At 44.7% G+C, this 26108-nt stretch overlaps 1 protein-coding gene across 2 annotated transcripts in view; it reads right to left on the bottom strand.

Annotated features, from left to right (window-relative positions):
* LOC147904411 (inner membrane protein PPF-1, chloroplastic-like) overlaps positions 1 to 23655 on the bottom strand; it is a 51188-nt gene extending 27533 nt beyond the window's left edge. The window contains exons 1-3 of one of the 2 annotated variants that reach the window (XM_087386304.1): positions 23012 to 23655; positions 22085 to 22195; positions 1323 to 1397 (exon numbers count right to left, since the gene is read on the bottom strand). In XM_087386304.1, coding sequence (XP_087242430.1) covers positions 1323 to 1397; positions 22085 to 22195; positions 23012 to 23371 — 546 coding nt within the window. In that variant the 5' untranslated portion in view covers positions 23372 to 23655. The remainder of the gene's footprint in view (positions 1 to 1322; positions 1398 to 22084; positions 22196 to 23011) is intronic. The other variant, XM_087386308.1, reaches the window with a different exon arrangement.
* Between the last annotated feature and the right edge of the window lie 2453 nt (positions 23656 to 26108).

The raw sequence follows: 26108 nt of genomic DNA, 5'->3' as shown, positions 1-26108 counted from the left end.
CTACAGGAAGAAGCTCCGGAGAGAAACTACAACAAAATCCAGGACAAAGCCTTTGTTGCACAGGACAAGAACAAGTGCAGAGAGGAGGGTAAGCCTAACTATGGCAAGTCCAACAACAACAAAAAGAGGAATACAAACCTAAAGGTTTTGTCCATCTTTGGATCAATATATATTTACTGTTTCTACTCTCTCGAGCATAGTTACAATAACTGCCTGCATCTCTCTCTATGCACTTGTGCACATTAAGGAAAGAAATGAGATTTGAAATAGCACTATGTGGTTTCTGGGCATACTTTTTCATGGAGGGAGTGTTGCCTGTAGCAAGCAACCTCCACCTCTGTTTTCTAACAATCGTGAGCAGTCAGGCGCACATTTCCAGCAGCCCATAGAGGTTGGTGTAGCTGGGGATGGGTGCCTAAAACACATCAATCCTTGGATTTCCCACAACAGTAGAGAAAGAAGGAAAAGGGGCTTACATACCTACACGTCAACCAATGATGATCATGGTAATAATAACCAAGCAAAGGCTAACAACAACATAAGAAGTACTAGATAAGGAAGCTTGCCACATGCATCCCTCTAAAATGCATGTAGACATGGTTTCGTATATTGTGAGCCCTATCAAAGAGGGCAAGAAAGAAGCCCTTAGTTAGAAAATGGTTGCAGCCATGTAAGGATTTATGACTTCAAGTCAGAAGGCCATCTATTAATCCAATCGGGACACACAAGCCAGCCCTAGCTACACAAAAGACAGTCTTAGGGTCAACCTGGCTCACTATCATCAATTGGCATAATCGGCTACACAGCCAAGAATGGTTAGGCCCACCTGTAGGTCTGCAAATGGGAGTATCAGGTTCACCCTCCATGCCACAATCCAGCCAATTCTCCTGCAATTCAAAGCATCATTTCTGCAACCCTTCGTATACCGCAAGAGGGGAGTCCACCCAGCAAATTGATCAGGGATCCTCCCTCATCTTGTCACGAGGAGGCAATTCCACTCACAACTGTAACCCACTTCAACTCCCTATAGGACCTAGCATAGTGTTCTTAGTTTGTTTTTATGGCTACACAAACTCGATCAATAGCATCAAGTGTAGAGTGATTAAGTGAAGCATTAGCTTACACCATTGTAAAGTAACAAGGTAAACAATGAGCTTTTTTTCTTCTTTTTTTATTTCTTTTCATGCCTTTCTTCTTTCTTTGCCTAAAATTTCATCATACATCTAACACAAGCAATGCGTTGGTTTTTCTATGGCACTTGTGCTAATTATCTATCTCCCAAACGATCCTAACTAAATTATCCAAAAGATGCATAGATAAACCTGATCTCCAGCATATCGTTGTTGGATAGCTTTAATTTTTGGTGACAAATTCTGCATGGCTAGAGTTGATTCAACCTGGCATGCATAAAATACAAGTATAAGAACCTTCTAATAAACAAGTTTCAAAATGGATGTGCAGAAATTAAGGTGACCAACTACAAAAAACTAGGGTTAAGACCACCACCACCACCTCACAACAACATCACAATAAGAACGTTTTTTTAGGGCTCAAACTAACCTGAGCGCTTAGAAGAACAAAATATGACGACTTCAAAATTATTACAAGGGATGGTAAATAATAAAACAAACCAAATGCAAAGGAAAGTCCTAGAAGAAGCAAGCTTTTAATTCACAAGCACAAGTTGTAATGAATGTGTTAATGATAGATTCTGATAGAATTGGTTTTGTTCCAGGCTCACTGCTCATAGAAAAAGCGTTATCACATATACAAAGTACTGGAATATGAAAAACTCAACTAAAAGATCATGAACTATTTGCTTATCCTTTCATCAAATATTTAAATAGGCACAAAGTAAGCACGCTATGAACAATTGGCACGTATCTATATAAATACCATGGAAAGTATCGTACTTTAAATTCAAAAGGCCAAAGCAGCATGTCATAGTCAAATGCACGATATGGGTTGATAAAATTGAATGTGGGCAGATACAAACACATTAAAGTTGCACCACTCAAATTGAATTTGGCATTCTAGGTATTTTAGCATAATAATGGGTGCTAACCTCTCTTCTTTTTCCTCAAAAAGTACTGCCTAGTAGAATCGTTGAAAATAATACAAAGGTTCAACAATCAGTGAAGCACTGAAAAGAAGTGTTGGCTATCCTGCAATGCTCTTCTCGAGGTCCCGGCTCACTACTCAGGGTATCCCAAAATCCAATATTAACAGCCAGTATGGAAAACATACAACCAACAAATACCTGGATCCGTGACAATATACAAAATACCTACAGGCCATGCCTTGCAGAAATGCTTTCAGAAATCTTCCTAGAATCCTCTATGCCTTCCTCCCAGATTGGATCACAAGGTGTAGATGATCTCCTCCTAAATGAGGTTTCCAAGTCCTAGCTGAGAGACAAGGAGAGAAAGAAAGAAAGAAAGAAAGTGTATTAAAGTCATTGAAAGACCGTAGGGAGAAGTACAACATCATGAGCTTGTTTGAGCCCATGGAGGGGATGGAATCTATGGTGTGGCATTACTACGGTGGTATATATACCTTTGTAAGACTAGAATAAGTCCAATCATACAATCACTACGGTGGTAGTCAAGCCTAAGGGAAAGCATGCTGATGTACGAGGCTGTGGTGGCATAAAGCCTGTAATAGAGCACTGGAGACAATTTGTGTGTGGGGTAGTTGTGCCCCTGCATCGAACAAGAGCCACTATCACACCCGTCGGCTGTGTCTCCACTCTAATGAACATGGAGTCAAGATCCTGAGCTTGAGTTGTGCATCAACCCGCTAGAGAGTCTCTCTCGCTCCAACCCTCAGTTTCGCCGTCTCCCTAGTCCATGCTATCTGGCTGAAAAAGCTCAGTGATCATACTCTGAGTGGAGTCTGGCTGTGCACCTTGATCTCACCTATGTGTCCTGAGCACATGGTCTCTGTGTCGAATGGCCTGATGTATTATACTCCTTTTCTATTCTCACTGTTCCGTCGAATTACGGGCAATACAAAGTCACATGTCTCTTTTTTCTCTTCGTCAATCGAGAGTAAGACAAATCACAGGCGTTAGCATCCCAAATATCCTCCCAGCCACCTCGTGGATTGCATGCTACGACAGATACGTAATTCAATTTCTTTTCATGCATATCCACAAGCCCACAACTCCCTAGATGGTTCCCTCTGCCACATGTCATCATTCTAGACCTTTAGCTTGGTACACCATTTACCCCTCTCTTGGGGCACAATTAAAACATTTTCCCCTTGGCATTTTTACACATTTAGGTGCACCTAGGCCTTAGCACTCATAACCACCTAGTCGATGCCAATACACCCTCACCTACGACCTTGGCAGTTACTTCCCTTGACCATTTTATTTACGCACATAAAATATTACAAAAGTCGGTCATCTAAGAGAAAATGCCCACCGATCTTTCCGAGGTCATGCTATCTCGGCTAGAGCATAACATTCCTTCCCTCTTCAAGCATCAGCGTCCTCGATAATGAATTCTAGGAACACTCTCCGTAACTGGTATACGGATTCCCATGTAGCTTCCGATAGAGGCAAACCATGCCATGCAACCAACACCGTGGGTATCTTCCGATTGCGCACTTGCATTATTCCTCGGTCCAAGATTATTGTTGGTTTGCGTCTTGCATTATCCTCTATCTCCTGAAACAAAACCACACCTTCGCTTAGTGAGTCACCAGTATGCAAAATTTTCTTTAAACGAGAAACATGAAACACTGGGTGCATCTTACACCCCGATGGCAATTCTAATTTATAGGCTACCTTGCCTATTCTTTTTAGAATTAACCATGGCCCATAATATCGAGGTGATAACTTAGCACACTCTCCTGCAGTCAAAGATTTAGAGTGCGAAGGAACTCTGAGAAAAACTTTTTCTCCTTCCTTAAATTCCCTAATAGATCGGTTTTCATCCGCATACGCCTTAGCTCTATTCATAGCTTGGCGGATGTTAGCTCTCGCAAGTGCTAGCATCTCCCGCATCTGAACCACAAAGTTCGCGGCACTAGGCACTTTCTGAGGTATTCCAACTATAGTTGGATTTGCTGGTCTATAACCATAGTTCAGCTCAAACAGACTGAACCCTGTAGAGGAATGTTTTCTATCATTGTAGGCAAACTTCAACAATGGCAACCACTTGTCCCATGTATGTTGCCTTAATGACACATATGCTCTAAGCATATCCTCTAAACTTTGGTTGATTCTTTCTGTCTGACCATCCGTTCCTGGATGATCCCCACTACTCATTCCTAACTCAGTCCTTAGTGTCTCAAATACCGCAGTCTAAAAATGACGGGTAAATTTGACATCTCTGTCTAACACTATGGATTTGGGTAATCCATGCAGACGAAATATATGTCTAATAAATAAATCCGCCACTTGCGGGGCACTAACAGATTCTCTAGTTGGAATGAAGTGAGCCATCTTGGTAAGACGATCAACCACCACAAGGATAGAATCATATCCACCTTGTGTCGTAGGCAGCCCTACAATAAAGTCCATGGAAATGCTCTCCCACTTACTTAATGAATCTCCAAGGGCTGTAAAAGTCTGGGTGGCTTCACCCACTCTGCCTTACTTACCTGACACGAAAAACAACGTGTCACATATTCATGAATATGCTTTTTCATCTTTGGCCAAAAGAAATCTCGCTTCATGAGATCATATGTCTTCTTAACTCTTGTATGTCCCGCACATGGGCTATCATGGCATTGTTGAATGACTCTCTGCCTGAGATCATTCTGACTAGGTACTACTACCTTGCCATTTCTTTTCAGCATACCATCCCTTATGGCATATCTTGCATACGTTTGGCCTTTTCTGGATGCCAGGTCATTCCCTGGGTTTCAATACTTGAGCCTTAGGCCATAGGCTCTGGACGAACTCGTCCACCTTTTGAGTTTCTCTAATCTCTGCCATTAGAGCACTCTCTAACACCGTGAAACTCATCTTATGCATAATGCGTGACAACGCATCAGCAACTTTATTATCTTTTCCTCTTTGCTACCGAATCGTTAAATTAAACTCCTGCATGAGTTTTGCCCACCTAGCTTGGCGGCCTCTCAAGTCAGGTTGTTTACAAAAATGTTTCAGAGTATCATGATCAACATCCACATAAAACTCTGATCCATACAAATAATGTCTCCATGTTTTCAAAGCATGGACAACAGCATACAACTCTAATTCATGAGTTGGCCAATTCCGTTGAGAGGGAGAAAGCTTCTTGCTTTCAAAGGCTACTTGCCTTCCCTCTTGGAGAAGAACGGCTCCTACCGCAATGCCACTTGCATCGGTTTCGAGGAACAACGGTTTCTGGGGATCAACTATTTTTAACACCGGTCCTGTGACCACAGCTTGTTTTATGGTGTTAAAACTTTCTTGTTGATTCTGTCCCCATATAAAAGGTACTTTATCTGAGGTCAGATCAATCAATGGCGATACTATTTCGGAATATCCTTTGATATGCCATCGATAAAATTGGACAAATCCCAAGAATGATCGCAAAGCGGTCAAACTCTGAGGGATTGGCCAAGTCAGTATCGCAACCACTTTCTTTGGATCCATTTCTATCCCCTCTGGAGTAATTATGAATCCTAAATATTCAAGTCTAACCATACACAATATAGTTTTCTTCTTATTTACATAACGACTAGCTTTCCTCAAAGTACTAAACACTATTCTTAAGTGTTCATGATGCTCAGTAATACTTTTATTGAATACCAGAATATCGTCAATAAAATGTACTACAAACTTTCCGATATACGGTCGTAGTAAATCGTTCATAAGCATGACGAATGTAGCTGGAGCATTGGTAAGTCCAAAGGGCATTACCAAAAACTCATAATGACCAAACCTGCTTCTAAAAGCAGTTTTATGCACATCCTCGGCTCTAATACGGATCTGATGGTAGCCACACTTAAGATCTATCTTACTGAAAATTACGGCCCCATGCAATGCATCTAGCAAATCATCGATCTGAGCCATCGGATACCTGTGCTTAATAGTGATATTATTCAATGCTCTGTAATCTATACAGAGGCGAAAAGTACATCTTTCTTCCTCTTTAATATCACTGGCGAAGCAAAAGGTGAAAAACTTGGTTGAATCTGCCCCAACTTGACGTATTCTTCCAGCTGTCTTCGCACCTCAGCTTCTTCTGTAAAGCTTAATCTATAGGGAGGTCTATTTACAAGTTCTGCCCCCGGGATAAGCTCAATTTTATAATGAACATTCTATAAAGAAAGTTCTTGGAGACAAATAAAACAACATTGAAGATAGCTGAAGAAGAAATATATATCACCAAAGGAACTCAATACAAGATAAGAAATATCTGAGAAAGAAACTGTGGAGGGAGCAAACAGCAGTCCTCCAGAACAGCCAACTGAAGTGGGCTCTACACTAGCTCCACTAGCTGGAACTAAACCAGATCTGGGTTAGTAACCTAATGCCAGAAGAGCAAAGGTTTACTGTAGATCTGGAGAAAATAATACAGCAGCAGTAGAGATATAAGACGATGCTGATCTGGAGCAACAGCAGGAGAGGATGATGGAGCTGAAGCAGAGGAGACAGAGATGTTGAAGCTGAGGCAGAGGAGGCAGAGATGTTGAAGCGGAAGCAGGAGTGGAGGCAGAGAATGCTGGAGAGGATGCAGGAGTGGAGGCAGAGGAAGCTGGAGAGAATGCAGGAGTGGAGGCAGACGAAGCTAGAGAGGATGCAGGAGTGGAGGCAGAGGAAGTAGAGGCAGCAGCAATACTGGAGCACAGGTGTGCAGCAGCTTGTTCCAGAAAAGGTGAGATAAGTAGCCAGGGGGCTACAGCCTTTTATAGGCCTGACCTATCTGGTCGGCCAGATCTAGTCGGTTAGGTCGGCCAGTTCTGGTCGGCCATATATGGCCTTTTTGGCCATTTATTTGGTCCTGACCTTGGTGCTTGGAGATTTGCCAATTTTGGCCTTTTTGGCCAGTTGTTTGGCCCTGGCCTCTGCATTTAGAGATTGCCTGTCTTAACAAACCCTCTCAATGTCCAAGGTAGAATGGTTCCAGGGGTGATCTCTCTTCTTTATCAGCCCTTTTTTTTTAAAAAATAAATAAAAACAAGAGGGTTTTTATTTAGATGGAGATGCCTACAAAGTAGGTTTTCATCTTCGCTAAATGCCCAGTAGTGATGGTACAATCAGAAAGTACAAAAAAAGAGAGATACTTAAGGAGTGCCCTCGCAGGGGATTTGTTCACTTCCTTAAGCACAAGTATACAAATACTGCTAAGGAGAAGGAGGCGGTACACCAATCCCAAGCCGTGGGCTAAGATGCTCAAGAATAGGTTGGTTAACTGGCTTGGTAAGAATGTCAGCATGATTATCAGTAGCTGGAACATATATCAATCGAATAGTACCCAATTCCACTTGCTCGTGAGTAAAATGAAAGTGTACGCCAACATGTTTGGTGCGGTTGGAGAAAATGGGATTGCCGGCGAGAGTGATGGCACTTTTGTTGTCGACGTAGAGGACCGTTGGTTCAGTACAAGGAAAGTGTAGCTCTGCTAGAAACTGCCGGAGATATATGGCCTCTGTGGTACAATCATACAAGGCCCGGTATTCAGCCTCAGTAGAAGATCCAGCAACAGTTTCTTGTTTACGGCTGGACCAAGAAACAGGTGCCGAGCCGAACGAGAAAATGTAGCCGCCATGAGAACGGCGATTGTCCGAGTCGCCAGCCCAGTCGGAATCAGTGTATCCTGTAGTGTTAGTCCAGGTCTGAAATGTAAACCATAAGAGTAAGTACCACGTATGAACCGCAAGATACGAATACATGCATGCCAATGAGTGTGCTTGGGTTCATTAAAGTACTGACTGAGAATAGAAACTGAGTAAGAAAGATCCCAACGAGTGTGAATGAGCCAGAGCAGCTTGCCAACAACCTGACGATAGAGATGTTCATCAAAGGGAGGAGACTCCAAGTCTTTTGAGAGCTTGACTGTGGGATCCAAGGGAGTGGCAGCTAGCTTAGGCTCGTGGGGAATGATCTGATCAAGGAGTTGAAGAGCATATTTCTGTTGAGAAACAAAGATACCACCAGAATGCTGAATAACTTCCATACCCAAGAAATAGGAGAGAAGACCGAGATCGGTCATCTCGAATGTGGTGCTGAGTTGTGTTTTAATGAATTGAAGTGTGGTGGTGGTAGAGCCCAAAAGCAAAAGATCATCCACGTTAAGTAAGATAAAGCAGACCCCCTCTGAAAATTGATGTATATATAAATTCGGATCAAAAGGAGTGGAATGAAACCCATTAGTTTTAAGGAAGGTGTCTATTCGGTGGAACCAGGACCGAGGTGCTTGTTTAAGCCCATAAAGAACTTTGCGGAGACGGAATACCTTATTTTCATGGCCAGGAGGAGAAAAACCTGGTGGGGGAGCCACATAGACTTCCTCATCGAGGTAGTGTTGGGATATCTCAAGGTGTATGCCTCAGGCACACCTTATGTTTCTGCTAGAGGCACAGTTAGGTGCCCACAAGCACAGTTAGGTGGTGGAAGAGCCACATAGGATGTTTGAGAGAATCTAGGAGCAGATTGAGGAGATGATTGTGGAGCTCTGAAGTCATCAGTGATGTCAGTGAGCATGTATGAGGTGCCTACTTAAGGACCTCACTCTTCTTCATTCTACAAGCAAGTAATGCAAGTATTCTGAGTTTGTGTCCACTCTTTGCTTTCCTTTCAGCTTTCCAACATGGTATTAGAGCCCTTTGATCCCCCTTGAGCCCATTTCTGCCACATCATCTTCTTCTTCTTCATCTCTTCTTCTCCATTTTCCTCTTTCTTCCAAAATCTTTGAGAGCTTGGTTCTCCACCTACAAACGACCATTGCCCAAACCCTCTGAGCTGGAAACTCCTCTAGTATGGGCGAACTTCCACCTGCAAGCAATTGAAGAAAAAACGTCTGTGGTGGCTGCCATTCTCCAAACAGCGAATTTCTTCTGTTGCTCAATACTCCCTGCCTGCTCCGCCATTGCCTGAGCCCTCTTAGGAGTAGATGGGCGACCTCAAGACGAAGATTTTGAGCCATTTTTCAGGTCATTTGGTTCAGTAACGAGGGAGAAATCGTCAAAACTCAGGTTCAGCCTGTAGCAACTCTCCTAGGCAAAAGTGCGCACCATTTCGTCCAACCTCTGTCCTGGACCCTCTCTGGTATATGAGCTTTCTTTTGCTTCAGAAAGCCCTCTTTTCCTTGCTTTGAAGAGTGAGCTACAAGCCCTCCAAGTTCAGCCTTTTGGTTTTGACAGTTTTGGACAAGTTTTTGAAGATGATGCTACATAAAATGCTACTCTAGCATTTCTGGTTTTTTGAAACTTTCAATAACTTCAGTACAAGTGTTGCTTCAGTTTTGTTTTGAATTGCTAGACCTGGTTTTGATTGGAAAGTATTCATTTTAGCCACTTCTATGAAGCATGTAAGAAGAAGCATCATTGTTTGAAATTTGGTCACAAGACTTTGCTACATTAAATGCTTATATTTTGAAGCATTTCAGTTGTTATTCTAAGCCCTGTAAGAGAGAAGACACTGCCCAATACCTGGGTTAGACCCTCTCATGGCTTGCTTATGCAAAATATGTGAAAAGCCAAAACATAAAGCAATGTCTTGTTATGCTACAAAGGATGAAAATGTCAACCTGACTTCCTTGAAGATTGCCAAAACAATGGTTGCCAAAAAGGAAGAAACTACAAAGCCAGAGATCTACCCTCTCATGGCACTTTTATTTGACTCCAAGTACAAGAAAAAGATGAAGGTCAAATACCTAAGATATGCTTCTCTACACAACTATGGAAATGACAAGATAATTATTCTCTTGAAGGATATGATTTTCAGATCCACTTGTTCTATCATAGTACCATCTTATAAGGCACTAGACACTGCCCATGTGGTAAGACCTTGCCTTGACATGGATATTTTGCCTCCACAAGATGAGGCATCCCATGAAGATTATGCATTTTAAACACATCTCTATGTATGCTCCAGATCTCTCTTTTTATGTCAAGGTACTCAGCCTGGATAGTCCTCCAAAATGAATGAAAATAAACTATTGTGTTTTGTGTGTTTTGTAAACACCTCTGGTCACCTTATGATGTAGGCCATGTGTATGTTTTGCTCCATGGTACCTCCTGTAGACATTGTGTGCATGTACATGCAGGGGAGATAACCATTGGAAGGTCTTTTTGTATCCCTTTTGTTTACCTTACACCCAAGGGAACCTTTGCTAGCATGAGAACCTAGCCATAGATTTATCCTTGACCACCATGAGATGGCATGAGAAACTATGAGACTAGATGTATCCTTGACATAGCCTGAGGCATTTCCTTGAGGGGGGGGTTTGTTGGGATATCTCAAGGTGTATGCCTCAGGCACACCTTATGTTTCTATGTGTGAGTGCTAGAGGCACAGTTAGGTGCCCACAAGCACAGTTAGGTGGTGGAAGAGCCACATAGGATGATTGAGAGAATCTAGGAGCAGATTGAGGAGATGATTGTGGAGCTCTGAAGTCATCAGTGATGTCACTGAGCATGTATGAGGTGCCTACTTAAGGACCTCACTCTTCTTCATTCTACAAGCAAGTAATGCAAGTATTCTGAGTTTGTGTCCACTCTTTGCTTTCCTTTCAGCTTTCCAATAGGTAGCCATTGAGAAAGGCACTCTTGACATCCATCTGATAGATAGACCAGCTGTGATGGGCGGCTAGGGCGAGGAGAAGGCGAAATGATGTTAATCGAGTAGTAGGTGCAAAGGTTTCCTCATAATCCATACCATGTTTTTGGCGAAATCCTTGCACTACTAAGCGAGCTTTGTACTTGTCCAGTGTTCCATCTACTTTGAGTTTTGTACGGAAGATCCACTTTGTTCCTATGACCTTTTTGTGACTGGGTCGATCGACCAAAATCTAGGTCTCATTGCGATCAATGCTCTCAAGCTCCTGTTCCATGGCACGATGCCACTCAGAATGTTGAACTGCCTCCTGCCAAGTGGCAGGTTCAGAATGTATGATATAGGCTATGGTAAAAATGGAGGCAGTGGTAGTAGAAGAAGCTGTCCGGGTAGAGCGTCGAGGACCGGGAGGAGAAAGTTCTAAGGGAACAATCCCGGAATCCTTCATAGTTTGTCGATACCAGCGTGGCAGTGGGTCGTGAGAAGAGGATCGAGGAACGGGAGAAGCAATGGGTGGAGAGAAAGAAGTTTCGCGGGGAGAGAAAGAAGTTTCGCGGGGAGAGAAAGAGGTTTCGGAGAGAACGGGAGTAGGTGCGTCATCAGCAGGGAGAATAGAGGAATTTTTTAGAACATCTCTTTCATCGAAGACCACATCACGGCGAACCAAAACTTTGTTTGTGCGAGGATTAAATAAGCGATAAGCTTTGGCTTCCGCTGAGTGGCCAGCGAGAAGTAGAAGTTCAACACGAGATTCTAGTTTACCGCGAGTATCATTGGGAGTACGAGTGTATGCGCGGCATCCAAAGATGCGGATATGAGAAATAGAGGGTCGGTAGCCATAGAAGGCCTCAAAAGGCATCATGTTCGGGATGGGCTGAGTAGGGCAACGATTAAGGAGATAGACAGAAGTATTCACAGCATTTGGCCAGAGACGTTCAGGCAACTCGGCCGCAAAAAGCATGGAACGTGCCATGTTCATGATTGTGCGTTGTCTCCGTTCGACACGAGCATTTTGGGAGGGCGAATTGGGAGATGTAAGATGGCATTGGATACCATGCTCATGAAGGAAGTGAGTGAATTCATGGGAAATGAATTCACCACCATTATCACTACGAGCAATCCCAATAGGCTTCCCCGTTTGATTCATGACCAATCGAGCCCAAGTAGCAAAGAAGGAAAAAGTGTCAGATTTCTCTTTCATGAAGAACACCCATTGATATCGAGAGTAATCATCCACAATTAAGAAGAAATATTGTGAGCCATTCAATGAAGGAACATGAGATTTGCCACTAATATCGAGGTGGATTAGACGCAATATCTCACTGGCTCGAGAAGTGGAATGAGAAGGAAAAGGAGTTCGGCTTTGTTTGCCTAATTGGCATGGACGGCAAATATCTTTGGCTCGCGATAATTTAGGTAGGCCATCAACCAGATGATCTCGAGACATTTCATATAAAGAGTCATAGGACAAATGTCCTAGACAATAATGCCACAATCGTTCTGTGTCAGTTGGATCTTTCAGGGTAGCAAGACCATGAAGCCGATGAAACTCAGAGCCGGTATTGGAGGAAGTCTCAAGAAATTGTGTTATGAGGTACAGACCATGAGGTTGGGCTTCGCCCCGAGCTAAAAGGAGTCCCGATGTCTCATCTATGATTTCGACATGCATCTTTGTAGATAGCACCGCGCGGCCAAGAAGGCAAAGTTGATGGACGGAAAGAAGATTGACCCCTAATTGGGGGACATAAAACACTTGATCCAACTGAGCAAGATTGGGGCCTTTGTCGGTATCAAATGTGATTGAATCAACGCCACGAATAGGAGCGACAGAGTTATTGCCACAACGGACTCCCCCTATTGCCGGTTGGCGAGAAATGAAGAGATCAAATGAGTGGCTCCACTATCCACAATCCAAGGGGCTTTAGGGCCACATGGAAGAGTATGAAATGCTGATCCAGATATGGATGGGGAGGAGTCAAGCTCGGTGATATGGATCAAGGCTTGAGAAGTGAAGTCTAGAGAATCTCCAGTGGACCAATCAGACAGGCCCTGTGGTCTCCAAAGGCCAGCATTAGATGGAGGAGGACCACTCCTAGGGCGCCAACGAGGTGGCAGAGGAGTCGTGGTGGGGGGCTGTGGGAGAATGCCTTTGGCTTTGGAGCGACATTCGTCATCAACATGCCCAACTTTCTGGCAATGCTGACAAAACCGGTTCTTTTTGGGAAGGTTGTGCTAGGCGGGTTTAATACCATTTTGGGAAGGTTGTGCTAGGCGGGTTTAATACCAGAGGAGTTATTGGAGTCAGGAGTGGGAGAGGGCTTCCCGGAGCTGAGTTGATCTTTTTGAATCCCGGAGAGAAGAGCCCCCTCTGAAGCAGGAACACTATGTTTTTGGTGGACCTGAGAGTAGAGACGAGCATAACGCAAGAGTTGACATTCGAACTCATAAAAAGTAGGAAGGGAGGGTTGAGAAATGATTTGCTGCATAAAACTAAAATACTTGGGCGGGAGTTTGTTCAAAAAGAAAGTAACTTGGTCATCCTTGGATTTGGGAGGACCAGTTGTGGCAAATTCAGCAATTAACCGCCGATAGTCTGCCAGTTTGACCTTGAGATCATTGTCAGCAGTGATCTAAAATTGCTGGAGATCATGGTCAAGATTGATGCGATGAGTACGATCTCGGGCTGCATAGCGGTCAGTAAGATGTGCCCATCACTCAAAGGCAAGGTCAAAATGCTGTAATTGAAAGTGAAATTCAGGCAAAAGACCTTGCATGATTTCGAAAATGGCAGTGGCATTACGATGTCGCCACGAGCGAACTACCTGATAAGGATAAACATGAGGATCGTTGCGGTTCAGTACCTTGAACGAGTTTCCATAGGTCTTGAGAATCAAGCACATGGCGCATGAGATTTGACCATGTGGTATAATTAGACCCGTTAAAACGAGTCATATCAGTAAAAGCATGTTTGGCTCTTGCAGAGACAGGGTGAGAGGAAGAAAGGGAATGATAGGGAGAAGCAACCGGTGGATGCATGAGAGGACTCAGACTAGGAGCGGAGTGAGAAGGAGGGAGAGGCGGCACCACCGGAGGAACAAAAGGATTCGGAGAAGGCCCTGAGGGGGAGGGATAAACATGAGAGGCGGGATACGACATGAGAGGGGAAAAAGGGGCAGCGGGAGAGATAGAGGGAAATAAACTATAGGAGCCCAGTGGCATGGGATGGAGGATGAGAAGCCACTAAAGGAAAGATGGCAGAGGAAGATATGAGAGAGATGAGAGGGAAGGAAGAATGAGAACCGAAAGCAAACTCATTGTCTGACGCATTTCTTCTTTCTCGTCTACGAGTGTTCACATGCATGTATGGATCTGTGTCCTCGTGATTACTCGTTCCTATGCCTTGCATAACAGACGGAGTTGCACCAAGGGAATAGGGCAACATACCTTGCACTGATTCTTGTGGGATAGGCATTGTCGAATAACCCATTGTCCTCATGCCGGCCTGTCCTCTTTCGTCAGGGTATACTTGTTCTTCGTCGGCACCGAACTTGAGATGTTGCTCAGCTTCTTCCGAGTTGAATAGAGGTCCTTGTTGACGTATCGGAGGAAAACATGGAGAAGAAGAAGCACGAGGTGTGCGGGTACCTCCTTCAAGTTCCTTCCATTTCTGAAATTCAGCAAATTCTTTAAAGAGTTTGGAGAGGTATTCATCACCTTCGATCCTTGCAGACTCTCTCTCGACATATGACGAGGGTGGTGGTTGAATAGAGGTCGATTCGGGCGGAGATCGCTTCGGGGAAGAAGGAGAAGACATCTTCAGTTGATGATCTATCGTCCAAGCTTTCCAGGTCAAGGCTCAGGTGCCGATAGGCACACCTTGCTATGATACCATATAAAGAAAGTTCTTGGAGACAAATAAAACAACACTGAAGACTAATGATAGCTGAAGAAGAAATATATATCACCAAAGGAACTCAATACAAGATAAGAAAGCAAACAGCAGTCCTCCAGAACAGCCAACTGAAGTGGGCTCTGCACTAGCTCCACTAGCTGGAACTGAACCAGATCTGGGTCAGTAACCTAATGCCAGAAGAGCAAAGGTTTGCTGCAGATCTGGAGAAAATAATACAGCAGCAGTAGAGATATAAGACGATGCTGATCTGGAGCAGCAGCAGGAGAGGATGATGGAGCTGAAGCAGAGGAGGCAGAGATGCTGAAGCAGAGGAGGCAGAGATGTTGAAGCGGAAGCAGGAGTGGAGGCAAAGGATGCTGGAGAGGATGCAGGAGTGGAGGCAGAGGAAGCTGGAGAGGATGCAGGAGTGGAGGCAGAGGAAGCAGAGGCAGCAGCAATACTGGAGCGCAGGTGTGCAGCAGCCTGTTCCAGAAAAGGTGAGATAAGTAGCCAGGGGGCTACAGCCTTTTATAGGCCTGACCTATCTGGTCGGCCAGATCTGGTCGGTTAGGTCGGCCAGTTCTGGTCGGCCAGATATGGCCTTTTTGGCCATTTATTTGGCCCTGACCTTGGTGTTTGGAGATTTGCCAGTTTTGGCCTTTCTGGCCAGTTGTTTGGCCCTGGCCTTTGCATTTGGAGATTGCCTGTCTTAACACATTCCGCTCTGGAGGTAACCCATAAGGTAACTCATCCCTAAAACAATCAGAGAACTTCTCCGATATCTCTTTAGCCAACTCAGCCATTTCCCCATCTTGAGTAGCCTTAGTGCTAGTCGACGCATCATCAATCGACTCTACCGATGCTATACACAGACACAGAAACTCTTTCGGAGTCTTCCGAATTTCCATGGCTGAAATCAATGGTCCTGGAGGTAAATCCTTTTCACCTCGTAAAACATATTCTACTCCGTTCATCTTGAACTGGTAAATATGCTTTTTCCAATCAATGGCTGGATTTTTCCAAAAATGCCAAGCCATGCCTAGGGCTATATCTGCGTAAGCAAGTCTGGTCAGTTCAAAGTCCAACTTCTCAACATAGTCCTGAATTCAAAGTTCCAACTGGGTAACCCTTTGGTCCCATACTTCAGTTGAACTTCCGTCCGCCATCCTGACCGTATAAGCATAGTCAGACGGACTAGTTTTCAACTTAAGCCTCTTAATAAGCTTCGAGTTGATTACATTGTGCGTTGACGCTGAGTCAAACAACACAATCACATCATGATTGGCTACTTGCCCTTGCATTTTAATCAACTCGGGCTCATCGAAAACCGTATACCCCGTTGCTGCGGGCTTTGAAAGGATGTTATCAGGTGCACCGCTTACTAACTTAGTAACAGACACACTTAACAACACAGGTACTAACCTCTGAGAAGGTCCCGCCAATTGCATCTGCATATGCTCCGCATTGGGACTCTCCCGCATTTCCGCGTTGCATTCAGATATTATCATATTGGCCGTGCGACGGTCTTTGTTTAGTGGACAATCTTTCCACTGATGTCGCTGAAGGCAGCCGAAGCACAATCCTTCTTTTCTAGCTTTCTCTTTTTGTTCAGGGGTCAACGAGGACTTTGACCAAGCCCGGGCTGCCATTGGAGTTACTTTCCTTTTCACCCCAACGGTGGTACTTGTCTTTGCTGGTCCCTCAACCGGCTTCACCTACTTGGTTTGGCCACTTGGCTGTGAGACACTTGTCTTTGAAGTCCATTTCCTCTGAAATCCCCCTTTTCTCGAGTACTCATGTTGAGTCCCTGCCTACACAAACCCACTAGGTCTGCCTCTGGCATCCTCGTAGTTCAGGGCTACTGCAATAGATTCATCTAATGTAGTCACATATTTAGCCCGAACTTCCATTTTAATCTTGTCGTTTAGTCCATAGATATAGTCTTTCAACTGAACCGACATAGGGAGAGGGTCTGTTATTTTCATAACACATTCCCTGAACTTGTCAGTGTACTCTGCTACCGACAAATTCCTCTGGCGAAGGTTTCTATAAGCATCCCAAGCTCGGGACTCTTCGTCAGGTGGAAGAAAGTGTTTCTTAAATTCAGCTTTAAACCCTTCCCAGGTGGTAGGGGCAACTTGATCTTTCTGTTGCTTTATCCACCATCTATCCGCTGCCTCAATAAACAGGTGAGTGGTCTCGCGGATTTTCTTTAGATCAGATCTGATTTCACAAATGGCGAAGGCTTCTTCCCACTTGTGTAACCAAACCTCGATCACATTAGAACTGCCCTCGGTCATCCGACCAGCGTACTTCTCCGGTCTATAGTTGGCAATATTAGGTACCTTGACCTTCGCACGCTCTGATGAGTGTATACTGGGCTCTGGCTCTGCTGGAGCTTTGCCCTTTTCATTTCTAGATGGTCTAGCCGACAAGGCTTGCACCATCTCCCTAATTTCATTTTGACCAGCGTTCATTTGAAGCTGTTGGTTCATGATCTGCTGTAAAGCATCTTCTAATACAGAAATCCTACCCACCAGAGTAGGTGTTGTGTGATGGGACACTTGTTGCGTAGACCGTGCTCTAGATTCACCAAGATTTACCCTGGAATCTTGTCCCTCTGTCTCCATTCTTTCAAAAGGGAAAATAGTTTTTTTTTTAAATTTAAAAAACTTCTTTCCGTATGTCAAAAACCCCAAAAAGATATCACTCTTCGAATTCCCCTTTTTCTGTATAGGAATAACAAACTGCAACTGAAAAGTTGTATAGAAGGGAAAAAAAGATGCTCCCTGGATGCTCCACGTAGCGCAAATCACCCGGACTTCCTTCTTCTGCCAAAGCCTTTTGCAAGTCTCTAGGTTTCTGCAAAACTTTGTCTTTCTGACAGGAAATTAACTGACAACAGATAAGTGGAAACTGGTGGCCAAAAAACTCTCTTTTGTTTTTTCCACAATAATTGGATGGATAACTGTCTGGTTACACTAACTGGACCAATTGGCTCTGGTTTGGTGAACAGATGAATTATCTGCAGTTAGCTAGACCAGACCAAACGACACGGTCTCATATTTTCACCCTGATTCTCTGTCGAATCCCCACGTAGTCATGAGCTGCCTATGCGTCGCCCATCGCCATCTCTTACAAAATCAGCCTGCTCTCTATTTCGTCAGACGTGCGCCTGCGTGAAGGTAATCTCTGCCTTCGTCAATTGCGATCGATGCCTATAGCTTCTCAGAGCACCTCCTATCATCCATCAGGTGCCTCTCACGTCTACCCCATCGCGTGGGGGTCGCGAGCCCCTGGAGTCGCCATCACGTCCTACTCATGAGCCCTTTTACGCGTAGGAGACAAACTGCCACACAGCCTCAGCGTAACTTTAGAGCCATAGCTCTGCCCCGCATGGAAGCGAACAGAGCGTTTAGGCTAGCGTCGATCAGACCACTTTGTTAAGCCCACGAACAGTCACGCATCCCGTGCCTACGCTCTAGTCTTTTGATGGCCGTCCGTGCCACCCTGCTTCCTTCATACACTACTCCTCATCCAGCCTGACGCTCTGATACCAAATATTATACTCCTTTTCTATTCTCACTGTTCCGTCGAATTACGGGCAATACAAAGTCACATGTCTCTTTTTTCTCTTCGTCAATCGAGGGTAAGACAAATCACAGGCGTTAGCATCCCAAATATCCTCCCAGCCACCTCGTGGATTGCATGCTACGACAGATATGTAATTCAATTTCTTTTCATGCATATCCACAAGCCCACAACTCCCTAGATGGTTCCCTCTGCCACATGTCATCATTCTAGACCTTTAGCTTGGTACACCATTTACCCCTCTCTTGGGGCACAATTAAAACATTTGCCCCTTGGCATTTTTACACATTTAGGTGCACCTAGGCCCCTTAGCACTCATAACCACCTAGTCGATGCCAATACACCCTCACCTACGACCTTGGCAGTTACTTCCCTTGACCATTTTATTTACGCACATAAAATATTACAAAAGTCGGTCATCTAAGAGAAAATGCCCACCGATCTTTCCGAGGTCATGCTATCTCGGCTAGAGCATAACATGATGAGTGAAAGTTGCCAAGCATCTTCGATCTAGGTAAGACTGAAAATTGGGGAGAGGTCTGAACCCATCCCTAAAGAGACAATAATAACTTCCTCGGATCTCGTCTGCCAATCACATAGAGCACGGATGCGACCCTCTCTAGGTATGCCCTCAGCCCACCCACTCTCAATGCGCAGTTGGTCCGATGGGACACGGAACTACCCGATCGATACCCTCATGGAATGGGGAAGGTGGATCCGCGTATAGCTTCATGGGTCAATGAAGCCCTCCTCTGAAATCCATAAGCAGTGGTCCCTATAGAAGTTGAGCTTTCCAGAAAGATCATTAGGTGCTAACTAGGTTCCGAATGTGTGTAGTTGTAAAAGATCCTCCCGGAACCCTTGTTGACCTCGTGGTAAGTAAGCAGACATAAAAGGCCTCAATGCTATAGTAATCTATTCATATGTAGCCCCAGACTCTCACATCATCTGCATGTACGTGCATACCAACACCTCCGGTCAACTTAGCTGCTAAATTCATGGATGAAGATAGGGCCAGCCATGGTAACCTATGTCGGCCTGAGGTATAAGAGCCATAATGTCTAACTCAGTAGAGGTCCGTGATAACCTGGAAAGCTTCGTCAAGCTTTAGTGGAGATGCCCCAAACTCAATCAAAACTAGCTGATGTTGAGCCAACGGCTTACCACGGATCATCCATAAGAGAGAGAGAGAGAGAGAGAGAGAGAGAGAGTTTATTAAAGTCTTTGGAAGACTGATGGGTCTATGATACTGTGAAAAAAACCTGATACAAATCCAGCTAGAGGGGGTGGAGCTACTAACCGAGCATCCACACCCATGCAGAAACAGAAAATTGTATCATACATAGTCAGATCAAACAATGATAGTAATCATCTGCAGCAAAACCATCCTCCACTATCGTCATAAGACAGAATGAAGTGTGCTATAGGACAATGTGGCCCCTCCCCTCGTCAAGAGTGAGGAAGTGGTAGCATGAAATCAGATATGGAGTGCTGGTGACCCCCAGTGGGTGCCGTCCTATGCTGTCTCTTAGTCACAGCTCTACGTCTGACTAGGGCGACCGTCACCTTCGGTCTGGCTCCCACTCTGAACATGGAGGGAATGTCCCAAAGTGTAATCTGTGCATCAAACCTCTCTCTGTGTTGTCGTGTCACTGGATCTGGGTCACGATCATGTCTGAGACCTATGGAACAGGCATCAGTGTGATCCGGCTGAAAAACTCAGTGATCATTCTCTAAGATGAGTCCAACTGGGTCTACTCCTCATGTCTCTGAGGTCGGAGTAGATACTCACGATGCCTAACTGCCTCATGAATGAACGTGGCTAGGCATCTCTAATCTGGATAAGAAAGAAATCGGGATAACAACCCGGAGCTATCTCTGAATAGACAATAGAATCGCCCCCTGATCTCATAGTAAAGGGGGCATCTGAAGATGAAATGTTCCTCCGACTCAACCTCCTCTAGGCTACACAAAGTACAAAATACACCCCTCCCTGAATAGACCCTCCTGCCACTCTCAATGCGGAGCCTATGTGAAGAGACCCGAAGCTACCCAATGGAGATCCTCAATGAATGGGGTAAGTGAACCCATGTATACCCTGGTGGGTGAACCCCTCATCCGAGATATGTAGGCAATGCTCTCTGTAGAAGCTAAGCTTCACAGGGAGCTCAGCTGGTTCCAACCAAGTCCGGAATGTGTGTATAGCTGTAGAAGATCCTCACGTATGACCTGGTTGACCTCATGATACTACAATGGGGAGAATGGCACATCGATGCTGTACTGGAAAGGAGGAAGTCTATCCATATGTAACCCCAGTCACTCAAACCATCTCACTGTCGTAAGAGACAAACAACACTGGCCAGATCCTTATGCTCACGAATCAGTTGCTTACAACGAAGATGGAGGAAGGAGATCTGGTGACAAAGCGTTTGATTAAAGTCAAGCTTGTCAAGGATCAGTTAGCAGCTGTAGGTCAGAAAGGATGAGTGGTTGGTGCTACTTGGATTGTACTAGTAGGGTCTTGTGTTCCAGTTAGCTTACCTTGGTAGAGCTGGACCTGGAGAAACAGGAGCTGCAAGTTGAAGGGCCGAAGATCCAGGACGCTTTGAATTGTTCTGGAGAGCTCTCTTGAGGGAGCTGATGGCTTGCATTGATGAGTGGGTGGTCAAGAGGGAGTGTTGGACTTTAGATGTCAGCTCCTCTTTGAAGAGAAGTGATTTAATTAGATGCATTGCAACAAGGCATGCTGTCAATTGCTAATCGGTCACACAACCATCTAGGTTACCGGAAGGAGACTTAAAATAGGAAGAATCGGGAAGGCTAAGTAGGTAATCAGCTTGGGCCCATACCCTGTGCATATTTGTGCTATTGATGACTGTTGGAGTTAGAATGCAAAGCAAAGAAAAACGCAAGGTGTAAATGCATGGATATTGCAACTGTGTCTCTGGCATTCCCTGCTCCTACGCAATTAAAGAAAAAGGATTAACTGCACCAAGCAAGCTTCTGTGAACATCAAGATCTTAGCCAGCTTCATTTTTTAAAACCACCAGACGTGCAGCCAGCTCTGATCTGTAACACCATCTGTTGGATCTTCCGCTACCTTTGCATTGTTAGCTTTTTGAACACTGTAGGAAGATGTGTAAGAGATCTGCAACAAGACTTGCTGCAAAATGATTGTCCCTGATAGGTAAGAACACACCATTTTACAAAGTGGGCTGAAAGGTATGAACCTACCCTAAAGAATTGCATACCAGATAAATCCCCATTGTGTTCATAAGTTTTGTAATAGCATCCTGAGAACCACACACAGATTGAGCTAGCCTAACTCCTAAAAATAGGTACAGGTAAGCTTTAAAACGTGTCCCTTGTTACAGAAAAGCAGGATGCTCTTAGCCTGAACTGTCATTCAGGAGAGACGTAATCAAGGCTTTGCCACTGGTGAAGTAATCAAATTCGACAAATGTGGGGTAGGTAATAGCAGGAATCATACAGAAATATTGGACTATACATAATGTAGGAGCTAGACTTCAGCTTCATGAGCTTTGGAGGCACAGTACGTAATAAGGGTGAGCCTTTAAGGCACAGCCTCAAAGGCAGGACTTTCAGCTGCAAAGCTCACCTCAACTCAGTTCAGGTTCTACTGACAATTCAACTCAGTATACAAACTCCAAGCATATATGCATTTAGCCCACATTATTTTTTAATTGCTTTGTAGCCTCATAGTGTTTCCAATATACATGTAATCATCATTGTATTTTCAATATTTTCTAAGACTCTGGCTAAACATTTCCAGCAGACGAAGAAGACAATGTAAAAATAGAGCAATAATACACACTTTCAAAGGGAAAGGACAGAAATGTTCAAGACAACACGCTTGATACCTGTTTCTTAGTCAAAGGAAAAGTAGCTGCTTTAACAAGTATTGTCAATAGAATGATTGCGAATCCATATGCATATGGTACGTGTACAGCTTCTAAACCAGCTTTCATAACCTAAACAGAACACAAATAAAAGGCCATGCAAATCAGCTATCTGGGGCATGCACTTTGCTTGCCTACAAGCAACCAAAATATAATCAGACAATGCATCACTACCACCATTAAAGCGTCCAAAACAAGAGTTTTAACAATCCGTGTCCGTTTGTTGGTTTCTTTAAAAGTTTAAAAACATTAAATTGAATGTTTTCAAACGATTGTTAGTCTGATTGTAATCTACTTTGAGCTTCATCAATTGCAAAACGATGTACCTATCTGCGTGAAAGCTTCTCCTAAATGCAAACGCCATTTTGCGAAATTAAGACATACAGATATATGGATAAAAAGTCCCCCAACCTAGCAACCTTAAGCTAATTACAGACATTCCTGAAACCCCACTATGCATCACCCAGAATGATACGAGCCGGGCTAAAAACTGTAGACTGCAAGGGAGCCAATACGAATCTGAAGAGCCTATCTACACAGGTTTCTCATTTCATCCTTCTAAAGACAAACATATTCATAACAATAGGTTTCTAACTCCATACGAAAAGCCACACCGATTGCATCAGTGAATATGATATGGGACTGGCTAATACCTTATTGTAGAAGCAGAATAGAAAACCGCTATTCTTGATTAATTATTACACTTCATCCACTATCTCTCTGATAGGCATTCAAGTTCTGTCGAAGACAAGTTAGGTTGGGTTCTCTTCGTAGCTATGGGACTTATTATTTGCCACCACAACCGCAAAGGCACCCGAAAAAATGTTTTAACCGAGCTGGAATTGTCGCATTCTGTTAACCTGAACGCACAGAGTTAGGGAGAAGAACCTTCAGAATCGATTCCAATCCATCGGTGAGCCCACTAAGCCAATCGCGGCCTTGTTTCTGAGCCGTGTCAGCCACAGCGGCATCCGTAGAAACGGCGGCGTCCGCGAGGGTGTAGAGGATGCCCTCGGCCCTGGAAAGAAGGTCCGGGACGGCCGCAGAGAGGAGCTCGGAAGCTGGTTCGAAGGGCTGGAAGGTAGAACGGACGAGAAGGGCAGCGAAGGGAGGGGAACGGAAGGCTCGTTTGTGGGAAGAGGGGAAGGGATCAAAGGGGCAGGGACGGAGGGAGGAGGGGAGGGGGAGGGAAGGTCTGGAGAAGCAGTTGGGGGCGGAGAGGAGGTGGGTGGAGAGAGAGGTAGCCATGGAAGCTCCTCTCGAGATACAAATGTGGGTAGCGGTTGATTGTGTGGATATAGACGGTTGGGAGTCACAGGGAGAGGAAAACCACTCAAAGGGACGATATGCACAAAAGCTTATAGAGCTTTCCTTTCCTCTCTTCCTCTCCTAGTTCTTCTTCTTGTTTTTGTTGATGCACTCCATGAGAGAAGAGACCACAAGAGATGCACATGTGCCTTGTTTGTCCACCCCCCCTTGGAGATGCTCCTCTTGCTCACCCACAGAATATATCAAGTTTACTCCTTCCTCGCAGCAATGCTCCTCTTGCTCACCCACACAATATATCAAGTTTACTCCTTCCTCGCAGAAATGCTCCTCTTCAAAATATATCAAGTTTACTCCCTCCTTGCAGAAATGCTCCTCTTCATCACCCACAACATATATCAAGTTTACATATCTAAGTTTACTCCTATTTCACATATATAAGTTTACTTTTACAAAATCTATTGCTTCTCCTCCCTTTGATATCCACTTGCTTGCAAATGTGTCCCCTACAAAATATATCACCTCTCTCAAGATATCCCTCCCTTTGATAACTTGTGTCCCCTCCACAAATATATCACATATCCCTTGCTTCTCCTCCTTTGATACCCCTACCCACTCCCTCCCCACCCCCACTATGAGAGACTAATATTATCCTCTATTCAAAAGACTTGGATTGACTACAATAAATCTGTAAGAAAATAATACAACGTCTGTGCTCAACAGATAACAGGATCTCGTACGCAAGAGAGAAAACAAGATAGTATGGAGAATCAAAAATTTGATAATTGTAGAACTGATACGGTCGACTGGGGGTCGGTCCCGAAACAGGCCACCGACCATACGATAGAACCGGTGCGCAAAACAGAGCAACTAACCTATGGTTGTCGTTCGGCCCAGAGCCATCCGGGATCATCTAAGGCTCCAAACGGGCCCCGCAACCCGAGAGTGGGCGGCCCCGGGAAATGCTCCGTCTACCCTCAATGCGGTCAGTCAAGGGATGCCTTCCCGCACTTGCATGTAGACTAGTTGGCGGTGTGCCAACTCTATCTGAAGCTGTCTAGCCATCAGGCCACACATGGCCCCCATCTAGTGTCCAAACCAGGACCTACCGGATAACTGAGCTACTCAAATGCCTTCTCCTCATATGGGGGGCTTACAAGTAGAGTTAGCTGGTTCCCGCGTAGTTACACGAGAGTGGAGCATTGATATCTAACACCCCCCCTCAATGTCCACCCGCAAGTGAACTTACTTTTTCGGCCCAATGCCAAGTCAATGAAGATGCCTCTCTAGCAAGTCTCTTCCAAGAGCCTTCGTGAAGATGTCCGCAGCATTCTCTGTAGTCAAACAGTACACCAAGTCGACCTCTCCATCCATGATGAGCTCGCATACAAAGTGATATTGAATCTCAATGTGTTTTGTGCGAGCGTGGAACACCGGGTTTTTTGCAATCGCCATGCAACTTTGATTGCAACATGATAACTGCGTAGGCTTGTTCTGCACTGCACCCATGTCCCCCAAAATCCTCCTCAACCACACTGCCTCGCAAGAAGCAAAGCATGCAGATTTGTACTCGGCCTCGGTAGAAGAAAGAGCAATTGTGGGTTGCTTCTTACTGACCCATGACACAACTCCAGATCCAAGTGAGAAACAGTACCCTGTCACTAATCTCCTACTGTCCACGTCTCCTGCCCAATCCGAGTCACAAAATCCGGTCAATGCCCTTGGTATAGGTGATGCCATAATCAAGTGTGCCTTTGATGTATTTCAGCACCCGCATCCCTGCCCTCCAATGGTTCTCCCGAGGCTTATTGGAAAACTTGCTTTGTACACCAATCGCAAAACTGATGTCCGGCCGTGTGTTGCACAGGTAGATCAAGCTGCCCACAAGTCTTTTGTACTTTGCTTCATCCACCAGTGGTGATGAATCCTCGTTTGAGAGCTTCGTGTCAACCTCCATAGGGGTACCAATTGTCTTGCACTCAGCCATGCCAAATGCCTTCAGTATCTCTCCAGCACACTTTAGCTGTGAAATGAAGATCTATTTCGAAACCTGCCACACTTCAATCCCCAAACAAAAATGCATCAGTCCGAGGTCTGTCATTTCAAACTCTCTTCCGAGCAAATGCTTCGTCTGTGAGATCTTCTCTTCATGGTTCCCTCTTATGACAAGGTCGTCCACATAAAGGACCATGATCATACACCTGCCTCCTTCTCTGAAGATATACAAATTTGCATCAGATGGGCTCCTCTTGAACCCATTTTGTAGAAAGTAGGCATCGATTCACTGGTACCACGCTCGTGGGGCCTGTTTCAGCCTGTAAAGTGCCTTCTACAGTTTGCAGACTTTACCTTCTGAACCGGGGATCTCAAAACTTGGTGGTTGTTCCACGTATACCTCCTCCTTGAGATCTCCATTCAGAAAGGCAAATTTCACATCCATCTGAAACATTGGCCAACTTCCCTGGGCAGCTAAAGCCAAAACACTGCAAATTGTGGTTAGTCAAGCTGTGGGAGCGAAAGTATCTTGATAATCAAAACCATGTACCTGTGCAAATCCTTTTGCCACGAGCCGAGCCTTGTACTTATCCAACATGCCGTCAGACTTGTACTTGGTCTTGTACACCCACTTGGTTCCGATTACCTTGCGTTTTGGTGGTCGATCCATAAGGTCCCAAGTGTTGTTCTTCATTATGGAGCCATACTCTGACTGCATAGCCTC

This window comes from Dipteris shenzhenensis, chromosome 2 (genome assembly GCF_047967505.1).
Source record: "Dipteris shenzhenensis isolate YYH24624 ecotype China chromosome 2, Dip_SZ_1.0, whole genome shotgun sequence".
Lineage (NCBI taxonomy): Eukaryota > Viridiplantae > Streptophyta > Polypodiopsida > Gleicheniales > Dipteridaceae > Dipteris > Dipteris shenzhenensis.
This window is presented reverse-complemented; position numbering and strand designations above follow the sequence as displayed.